Here is an 11,132-nt window from a genome sequence, read left to right on the forward strand (position 1 = left end):
AAATACATATTTTGTCCAAGTAGTAGTTATTCCAGTAATGCAAGGATGATTCAATATTACGAATGATATTAATTCATCATATCAGTGAATCTAAATATATTTAAAAAATAATCATTTCCATAGATTCTTAAAAAGCACTAGCAAAATTCAACATTCAGTTTTTTAAAAAATTTTCAGTAAAATAGGAATGTATGGAGACTTCCCTAACTTGATAAAAGAGATTGATCTCAGTTCTAAAGTATATAGTATGCTTAATACGGAAAAGAGTATTACTATGTTAAATTTTAACTGAAGATATATTTTGGAAGTAGTCAATATAATTAGACCAGAAAAGAAAAAATAAATTAGAGAAACAATAAAAAGAACTACTGCAAAGATAATTCAGTAATTAGTGGAGTACAATATTAATTTCTAGAAATCAGTACACTGGACATGTATAAATCACAATCAGTTAAAAGATATAATGGAGGGCTTCCCTGGTGGCGCAGTGGTTAAGAATCCGCCTGCCAATGCAGGGGACACGGGTTTGAGCCCTGGGCCGGGAAGATCCCACATGCCGCGGAGCCACTAAGCCCATGTGCCACAACTACTGAGCCTGCTCTCTAGAGCCCACGAGCCACAACTACTGAGCCCACGTGCCACAACTACTGAAGCCCGCGTGCCTAGAGCCCGTGCTCCGCAACAAGAGAAGCCACTGCAGTGAGAAGCCTGCGCACCGCAACAAAGAGTAGCCCCCGCTCGCCGCAGCTAGAGAAAGCCCACGCGCAGCAACAAAGACCCAATGCAGCCAAAAATAATAAATAAATAAAATAAATAAATTTTTAAAAAAGATATAATGGAAGAAAGAATGCTATTTATAATGGAAAAAAAATACAAAATACCTTGGAATCAGCTTAACAAGAAAACTTAAAACATTTCTGAAGGACACAAAAGACTTGAATTGATAAAATTCATTCCATGTTATTGAATAGGAAGACATCATAGACACCTTTGATGTCAATTCTCCTTAAGTTGTTATTGGCCATGAACTGTTTATTCTTCATAAATTTGATGTAGTCCCAATAAATATACCAATAGGATTTTTTTAATATAAATTTATTTAAAAAAATTTTTTTTTATTTTTGGCTGCGTTGGGTCTTCATTGCTGTGTGCAGGCTTTCTCTAGTTGTGGCGAGTGGGGGCTACTCTTCGTTGTGGTGTGTGGGCTTCTCCTTGCGGTGGCTTCTCTTGTTGCAGAGCATGGGCTCTAGGCACGTGGGCTTCAGTAGTTGTGGCACGCGGGCTCAGTAGTTGTGGCACGCGGGCTCAGTAGTTGTGGCTTGCGGGCTCTAGAGCACAGGCTCAGTAGTTGTGGCGCACGGGCTTAGTTGCTCCGTGGCATGTGGGATCTTCCGAGACCAGGGCTTGAACCTGTGTCCCCTGCATTGGCAGGCGGATTCTTAACCACTGCACCACCAGGGAAGCCCACACCAATAGGATTTTAAAATACATATGCTACTTCTAACCTCATGTGGAAAAAGAAAAGTATAAATAAAGAGCCAGGGAAAATTGTGAAAGAGAAAATGAAAGATGATTAAATCGACCAAGTTATAAAGCCTCAATAGTTAAATAGTGCTGTACTGGTACACAAATAAAGAGATCAATCATAGGATGAAAACTGTAGATTCAGAAATATGTCCAAGTACATATGAGAATTTAGTTTATGATAAAGGTTGCATCTCAGCCCAGTGAGGGGGAAAGATGAGATTATTCAGTAAGAGCGATGGGGACAATCGAGCAGACATTTGGGGGTGAAAAGTTGGATTGACCATTCAAACCTTACATAAGAATATATTCCAGACATATTAAATGTTAAAAATACTGCCATAAAAGTACTAGGATAAGCATAGGAAAATCTTTTCATACGTCCAAATGCAGGAAGCTTTTCTAACCATATATCAAAACCAGAAGTGACAGAGATAGCAACTGGTAAGGTAGACTATATAATTTTTAAAAAAATTCTGTGTCATGAAAACCACCATAAACAAATGACAGAATACAGAGTTTGCTCATAAGCCTGGGCTTGGTGGCCTATACATTTATTCTGCTACTATCCTTCATATTTAAAAATTGATATAACACTGAAAAATAAATAAATTAAATAAATAAATCAGAGGGTCAGCGGCCCATGTGAGGACTTTTCAAATGAAATTTCAACACAGAAAATTCAGTAAGAAAAAAATGTTAGGGCTTCCCTGGTGGCGCAGTGGTTGAGAATCTGCCTGCTAATGCAGGGACACGGGTTCGAGCCCTGGTCTGGGAAGATCCCACATGCCGCGGAGCAACTAGGCCCGTGAGCCACAACTACTGAGCCTGCGCGTCTGGAGCCTGTGCTCCACAAAAAGAGAGGCCGCAATAGTGAGAGGCCCGCGCACCGCGATGAAGAGTGGCCCCCACTTGCCGCAACTAGAGAAAGCCCTCGCACAGAAACGAAGACCCAACACAGCCAAAAATAAATAAATAAATAAAATAAAATAAAATAAAATAACAAATGTTCAAGTACAATTGGTGTCTAAAATAAAAAAGAATTCCCCCCAAAAAAAAAAAAAAAAAAAAAATGTTAGTTGTCATCAATAATCCTAGTTACCTACAATCTTACCACTAAGTGTTAATCATTGTTTGGATAAATCCTTCTGGTCTTTTACTTATACAGATACACATAAATCCTTCTGTTCTTTCATCTATATAAATATATATAATTTTTTGAACTAAATGGAATCATTCTGTACATGCCATTTTGTTGCTCTTTTCACTCGGTAACGTGTGGAACAACATAATAAACATTATCTTCAATATCATTTTTAATGGCTATATACTAGCCCATTTTATAGCTCCAATGAAATGTATTATTGATACTTGGGCTATTTCTAATCTTTTGCAATTAGCCAAATAAAAATAAACTACTCAGACATGTTCCTAATTAATGAGGGTATATGTGTGATTTGCAAGTACGGTCACTGTGTTTGGTGCTTGTCCCTGGTCTACTTGGCCTGAAGTCTTTAATCCAAACAAATCTTCCCATGCTTGCCTGCTGTGCCCTAGGCTGTCCTCTCCGTAGCTACAGTGTGCCTGATTGAGTGAGGAAAAATGCTACGAAGAGCTTTTCCAGCTGGCTTGAAGTCAAGTGTTCTATAACATGGTTGCTCAGAAAGCCAAGGGGCTACTGATTGATACTATTGCCACACTGGAAAACAAGCCCTTGATTTGGGATCACTCCTTTTATACTGAGCTGCACTGTTCAGTACCTTAGCCACAAGACACGTGTGGGCATTTAAGTATAAATACATTTAAATTGAAACTAAATTCAAAATTTAGTTCTTGGTCACAATGGCCACATTTCAAGCGCTCAGCAGCCAGCCATATGTGGCTTGTGGCTACTGTAATCAACACTGCATAGGACCTTTCCTTCACCGTGGAGAGTTCTATTGGACAGTGCTGGCAGGAGGCATCCCACTGCCTGTTAAGACCTCCACCTGCATTGCCTTGTCCGCAATGCCCAGGTGCGGTAAGCAATCAAGACTACGTTGTTTATGTTAAGGATTCAGTTAAATTTTGAAAAAACAAAACATTTTTGGCACTGTTACTATATGCATCAAGCCTTTTTTTAATTATCCTGTAGCCTGGCTATTTTGCCCATTTAAAGATGAGGTTTCTGAGAACCAAAGATGAAGTAACTTGGACTTGGTACATGGCTAATACGTGGGGGACAGGGCCTTTGACCGCCAGTCTTTGGATCCCAAGTGCCCCGCTGGCTTCACCACCTCCTGCTACTCTCCTCACACAACATTTTATTCCCTGCCCAGCAGTGAAGGGATTCCTGCCCAGAAGTAAATTCTCCTTCTGTATCCAATTTTAGACGAATGTTTCAGGGTAGTAAAAATGAAAGTAATTTATTCATGAAGTAAAGCTGTTTTTCTATTGAAATTATTTATGCTTCCTGTTTCTGTTTCTAGCTTGAGCAATTTCGGACCCTGCTCTTAACTTCTGAGGGGGAGAAAGAGAAAAGGATGGTGGACAACTTCCGCCCCCTTCAGCCCCTAATGAACCGCACTGTCCGCTCATCCTTCCCTCATGACTATGTGCTGAACATACAAGCAAAACCCAAGTCGTCTACCAGCCAAGTACCCCCTTAGACGCCATTATCTAGGTGGTATCTTGCTTAAATATATACTAGTTCTTTAAAAATTGCTAACTAGACTCTTCTAAATGCCTGCATTTAATAATTATGGATGTGCCTTTCTTGGTATGGCAGCGCTCCTTAGTCTTTGAGGGAAGCTCTTTGGTAAACAAATTCTTACTTTTATTGATAATGATGTTTATCACTGAAGTACCAGCAAGAGACACAAATTTCTCTTATAGCAACCTGCTGGTAATTGTAATGTCTTTTTATGTGTGACATTTTTGAGCTGTCTTTTTATTGATATGTTTATCAATTGGTGGTTCTACAGAGTTATAAGTAGGGATGATAATCAAAATATTTAACAACTGGTAAGGCACAGACACTGACCATCCCGAATGCAGGCTTTTCAGAAACAGCCACAGGACCCAGATTGGTACTTCTTGGCTGAGCATTGGCTATGGTTTTAGGTGTATTTTATTTTAAAACATGAATGTGTATTCTTTTATAAGGCCTTCTCAATGGGTATATTTGCCTCGATTTTCACTTGTCATTACTAGCACAGGATATGATTACTTACTATCTATTTATAATACAGAAAAAATATTTTGTGAGCTTCCTTGGCGGCGCAGTGGTTAAGAATCCGCCTGCCAAGGCAGGGGACACGGGTTCGAGACCTGGTCCGGGAAGATCCCACATGCTGCGGAGCAACTAAGCCTGTGCGCCACAACTACTGAGCCTGCGCTCTAGAGCCCGTGAGCCACAGCTACCGAGCCTGCATGCCACAACTACTGAAGCCTGCCCGCCTACAGCCCGTGCTCCGCAACAAGAGAAGACACCGCAATGAGAAGCCCGCGGACCGCAACGAAGAGTGGCCCCCGCTCGCTGCAACTAGAGAAAACCCGCGCGCAGCAACAAAGACCCAACGCAGCCAAAAATAAACAAAAATAAAATAAATTTATTTTTAAAAAAATAAAAAATATTTTGTAATCCTAAAAACACAAGGGTTTACTTATATCCAGAAATCCTTTTGCATTTCTGAAAGTCAGATGTTTTACTTAAAGGCTTGATCATATAGAAAGCATATGCAGAATATTTTAAAGAAAAAGCTTTAAGTGCCTAGAACTTAAAATTCTTTCATGATCCATTTACAGAAATACTTTTCAAAAGGCCAGTAATATAATAGTCTATGGTTTATAGTATTATTCTGAATTGTTTGTACATTGTTTCATAGAATACAATAATATTTTCCACAGTGACAGAACTATCTTGACTTCCCTTTAAAACTATCTGAACTTTATTTCATTAGTTGAGGTTCTGTGCAAGGCAGGTGATCAACATAAATCTCCTAATTTATACAGTGGTTTAGAAGACTTTTGCAGGGATTTCCCTCGTGGTCCAGTGGGTAAGACTCCACGCTCCCAATGCAGGGCACCCGGGTTTGATCCCTGCTCATGGAACTAGATCCCACATGCATGCCACAACTAAGAGTTCGCATGCCGCAACTAAGAAGCCGCATGCCACAACTAAGACCTGGTGCAGCCAAAATAAAATAAATAAATAATAAAATAAATAAATAAACATTTAGAAGACTTTGGCTATAATAATAGGGAGAGAAACCTGTCAAATAGGCTAAAACCTAGATAATTCTACATATTCTGAGGAATCCATGCCACTGTTGCCCTTGCTTGTAAATACGTGGAATGTTTTTAATTGCCGATGCCTGTGTTCAAATTCAATACTGCATTTACTAGTATATTTCTTTCATTAGTATGCTAGTCATCCGATCTGCAAGATAAGGTTGGATGAATATACTTAACACTACTGAACTATACACTGAAAAAGGTTAAGATGGTAAATTTTATTTTAATGTGTATTTTACCACAATTAAAAATAACTAATAAATTCAGTAGGGAAAAAAATAGGGTTGGAGTTGTATGTGTAAGTTTGGGGGCATATCTCTGCTCTTAAAAAAGGAAGGGGGTAAAGGCATTGCTTCTAGAGTGCATGCCTTCTCTGGAAAAGGGAAGCATATATGCTCTAGGAAATGAATAAAATTCTTTAAAAGATTAATATGGGGAAAAAGTTATGTTAACTTTATATATTTTATCTTTTAAACCATAGTTATCTTTTAAAGGTAAACACACAAGATACGCATTTTTCAGGGCACACAGGCTTCCCTGCTAGGTCTCTTGCAAATTCTTAATGCAAAATTCAATTGCAGGGAGTCTTCCAAATTGACTCACAGAATGCCTGACTTGCCCTTCTCTCTCAGAGATACAAAGGATGTATTCATAGGGTGTGTCCCTGTTGGCCACCCCTGATCAACTTACATCTGGTGTTCTGGTATAGTTATTAACAGCACCCTCTTTCACTCTCAACCATGTCCTGCTTTGCATGACAAATTCTTGGTCACCTCCTCTGCAGAGGTTATGGAAACTGCCTTGGGGATGTGGTTTCTTCCATGCCTTAGTCAGATGACCCCCAAGGGCGTGATGTAAATTCCCTGGCTACTGATACACCCTCAGGGGAAACTTTTCATGTCTTTCCTGCCTCCAAAAAGTGTTTTACTTGTGCCTTCCTAGACATGAAGGGCGAAAATGGGCTTGAGGGCTGTCAAAGGGCTTGAGAAAGAATTCTGTACTAAAATTGCTGCTTATCTTCATTAAATAATATAATAAAACCCTTTCTTTACAATATTAATATTTGTTTAATGACTTTTTCTTCCTATTAGTTTTTTTGAGCATGTAAGGTGTCTATACAATTAGCGAGACAACATGAGATCAGAAAGTGACTGGAAAACTCATGAGGGATTTACTAGAGAGGCAGGACTGGCAAGATCCACCCACTGCTCCTCAGCTCACCAATTTCTATGGAACCAGTGCACAATCTGCTGACATCACCAGTAGGGCAAGCTTCTAGCCCCTTTCTCCTTTCCCAGGGCTACATGGGTTAGGGTGAGGTTGGCTATTCTAAAACCAGGCATCCACCTCAAAAAAGTTTAGGAAGATGTCTTTCCCTTGCTCACTGGGGGGACACATTCTTTTGGCACAATATTAGCAAAAATACAGTATTGTAATCACTTTAGGTATTTTTCTGTTCACTAGAAGACTCAACTTTTGACACCTTTTCTACTTAATGTTTTATTGTCTTTTTAATTCAACTTCAAGTTCTTTTATCCAAAATTTTATTGATCAAAATGGATACAGTTCAATTAAGCAAATAAGCTCAATTTTACCATGTAATTAGTACATATTAACAATACTGGCTACTTTACATGTAAATAGTAATGCATTCTTGTTGTTAGGAACTGAATGTTTGTATCCCCCCAAAGTTCCTGTGTTGAAATGTAACCCCCAATGTGATGGTATTAGAAGGTGGGGCCTTTGGGATGTGACTAGGTCATGAGGTTGGGGCCCTCATGATGGGGTTAGTGCCCTTATAAAAGAGACCACACAGAGCTCTCTCAGCCCTTCCACCATGTGAGGACACAGAGAGAAGATGGGCATCTATGAATCGGTAAGGAAGTACTCACCAGACACTGAATCTGCCATCTGCCAGCACCTTGATCGTGGACTTCCCAGCCTCTAGAACTGTGAGAAATAAATTCCTGTTATTTATAAGCCATCCAGTCTATGGTATATTGTTATGGCAGCCCAGACAGACTAAGACACTTGTCCCTGTGTACAATTTGATCCCTGCTTATCAAATTCAACCTACTCTTCGAAAATGGTACTTTGGTTTGGGTTCTAGGTGGGGATATCAACTCTGCCACCATTCCAGCAGTTGTGTTGCTTTGAGCTTATCACTAGACAAAAGAATCAATAAGAATATTAACTGAATGTAGAATAACTTTATTCACTAATAACTGAATAAGAATTGATTGAATAAAGAACTGAATAAAGAATAACTACCACTGGATAGTTCCCTGCTCCAAAGAAAACTTTTAATCAGTTGCACAAATATAGATTTGTATGCATTTTCATATTACTATGCATTTATAAGTATCTTATCTTGCTATTTTAAGTGATAACTGTAATCTAGAAAATATATAAAGCCTTTGGCATAGCAATGAGTGTTGGAGAGGACTTGAGACCCCACTGTATGTCCTTGAATAAATTTGGTAATTAATACTGAAATTAATGGTAGGTGAGAAATGAAATGTTCTTTCCTGAGAATTTCTGCATTGACCATTCAGTGAGTCCTAGTACCACTGTCCTACTAGAGCAAGAAAAAAAACAAATTAATTGAAAGAGTTCCAACCTGGCATTCAGAAAGTAGACATTTCTTGCTCTCCCTTTATGCTTGCAATAAATGAAAAATACATTTATGGATCATTCTTTGGTCACTTTACAATAACTAACACTCATATTTAGGGACTTCCCTGGTGGTCCAGTGGTTAAGACTCCGCACTCCCACTGCAGGGGACACGGGTTTGATCCCTGGTCCGAGAACTAAGATCCAGCATGCTGCGGCCAGAAAAAAAAACAAAACAAAACCCTCATATTTAGTAATAGCATTATCTATTACATCATTTATATGAGTAAAATATTTTCTTTAACTTTTTAAGAACAATCAGCTATTTTCTACTGACAAAATAAGAGAAAAGTTTAGGCCTTTTCCCATAGAGAGGGGATAAACCAAAACATACATATTTGAGAATAAGTAGATGTTGTATTTCAGGCACCAAGAAAAATAGAAAATACATGTTACATTGCAGAATAAAGGTAAATTTGTTCTATTTAACAGAATATCATAGTAGAATGTATCTTTGCATTACATTTTTACATACCTTATTTTTATCTTATGATTTATCGAATTCAAATGATGGTAACTGTAGTTTGGAAATGGAATTGGCTTTTAGAGTAACTTCTGTAATGAAATTAACTTGAGCAATTTAAGCTTATTCATGAAAATGAATGCAGCGGTTAACTGTTGAAGATAAACATCTAACTCCTATAAAAGGAGATTTGCATTCATTTCTAAATCAGAATAAAATCGAAATCTGTATCCTTTTTTAATTAGAAGTATCTTCCTAGAAGACATTCTTAGTTATTCTGACATGAAAGTCTGGTCTGATTCATAAGAAATGTTACAGCAACCCAAACACTGATGCTTTCAGAATGGCAGCAATTCTCAGCATAAGTCCTGGTCACAGGAACCAGCAAAATTGGAGATTTGCACAGCTATATTTTGTGCCACCCAGGGCATTCTCTAGTTAGAGGCCATAACTGCCAAGTCTCCACCTTCAAGAAGTTTAAGATTTAGTGCCAGATGCAGTCTTATGAAGGCAACAAAGTACAGTATAGTGTGACAGGTGTTATAAAAGGTGAAATACTTGTGCTGGGAGCACCCGCAGGACAAGTACCTAACCCACTCTTGAGCGGGTTGGGAAGTTTTCACGCTGCTGCTGCCGTTAATAACAGATGAAGTTTTGGGGACACTAACTATTGCCAGGCACTATGCCAACATATAGCATTCCCTTGATTTTTACAGATGAGAAAACTGAAGACTAAACATTAGGAACTGGGAGTTCCCTGGCAGTCCAGTGGTTAGGACTCGGCCAGAAAAAAAAAAAAAAATTAGGAATTTACTCAAGATCAGAGAGCCAAGGCTTGAGTTTCCCAGTCCATCCAACTCCAAAGTCTATGTCCCTAATTACCGATGCACTGAGCTGGACAAGGTCCACTTGGAGGCTTGTTACTGCAAGTGTCTTTGTAAGAGGGAGTAGGGCAGTTTATGAAGAGTTTGGGCTTCTGCTGAATGATTTCAAGGAGGGACTAGGGAAACAGGCAGCTTAGTAATTGGGTATCTCAGTAATTTTGATTTGGAGGAGAGAGGGAAATAGGTAAGACAGGAAAGTTATCCAATTATCAAATGATGGGGGTTGTTAATCTTTTTGCAGTCGCAACGTGTCCTTGGGAGAAACACTTTTTTCTTGGTCTTGTCCCTGGCCTTGTATGTGTAAATCACAGTCTAATTATTAGCAGGGTTTATTTTGCTTTCTCAGTCCCTTACTCTAGTTGCCCCAGTTTAATTCCTTGTCACCTCTCACCTAGATTGCGTTATTCCGGCTGTACCCTTTATATTGCAAACCAGAGTAATTTACCTAAAACACAAATATGATCACAACAAGCCTCAACTTAAAATCTTGCAACGGTTCTCTGTTCCCTACAGAGCATAGTTAAGGCTTCTTAGAATGGCCCTCCTCCACAACCTAGCCCCAGCGGTATTCAAGGGATACCGCTGTATTCCTTGAAACTTTCAAATTGCCCTTTATATTCGGTGGCCAAAATTCTCGCGGTTCTGGCAGATCCCACCTTGTTTCACCTCTTAGGGCCTTTGCTTATGCTGGTTTACCTGCAATTCCATTACCACCCTCTCCACCTGAGTAAAGGTCGTCTGCCTTCAAAACAACTCAGGCATCAGAAAGCTCTCCCTGAATCTCCAGGCGGACTATGTTAAGTAATCTTAGTTGCCTGTACCATATTATCTAATCTATGAATTGGTCCTTCTCTGCCTCTAGATTGTAAATTCCTTGGGAGTAGAGGTTGCACCTTTGCAGCCTCGGTAGTTAATTTCGCCTATAGAGCCGGCAGGTGTGAATGGAAGGGGGCGGCGTATGGAGCTTTGTCTGAGGCGTTGATAGGTGGAACCATGGAAGGAGGCAGAGCCTCGGACTGGAAAGCAAGGCGAGCAGCTTGTATGAGATGAGGCTTTGTGAATGGACGAGGAGAAAAGGGGAGGTGTGACTTTAACTTCTTGGCCACAAGACACCTCACAATGAGGCGGGGAGAGGGAGTGCTAACGCACTGGGGAAGCGCTAGGAGGGAAGAATTACTTACAAGACGGGTTAGGAGCCCCAGAGGATTTTTCGAGAAGGAGACATTTACTTGTGCAGGATTTTGGAAGACGAGCTACCTACCTCCCGTCGTCCGTCTTTGGTCAGCCAGGAGGGAGACATGCTCCCGCCCCT

General features: G+C 39.7%; 1 protein-coding gene and 1 long non-coding RNA gene across 4 annotated transcripts in view; one reads left to right on the top strand and one right to left on the bottom strand.

Annotated features, from left to right (window-relative positions):
* The window catches only part of CA5B (carbonic anhydrase 5B), a 35,969-nt gene extending 31,783 nt beyond the window's left edge, over positions 1-4,186 (top strand). For both annotated transcript variants that reach the window (XM_061177781.1, XM_061177782.1), the window contains one exon: positions 3,993-4,186. In XM_061177781.1, coding sequence (XP_061033764.1) covers positions 3,993-4,172 — 180 coding nt within the window. In that variant the 3' untranslated portion in view covers positions 4,173-4,186. The remainder of the gene's footprint in view (positions 1-3,992) is intronic.
* LOC133081575 (uncharacterized) overlaps positions 1-11,132 on the bottom strand; it is a 47,538-nt gene extending 36,406 nt beyond the window's left edge. For both annotated transcript variants that reach the window (XR_009698867.1, XR_009698866.1), the window contains exons 1-2: positions 11,082-11,132; positions 7,692-7,749 (exon numbers count right to left, since the gene is read on the bottom strand). This is a non-coding gene — a long non-coding RNA (uncharacterized LOC133081575). The remainder of the gene's footprint in view (positions 1-7,691; positions 7,750-11,081) is intronic.

Source organism: Eubalaena glacialis, chromosome X (assembly GCF_028564815.1).
Source record: "Eubalaena glacialis isolate mEubGla1 chromosome X, mEubGla1.1.hap2.+ XY, whole genome shotgun sequence".
NCBI classification, from domain to species: domain Eukaryota; kingdom Metazoa; phylum Chordata; class Mammalia; order Artiodactyla; family Balaenidae; genus Eubalaena; species Eubalaena glacialis.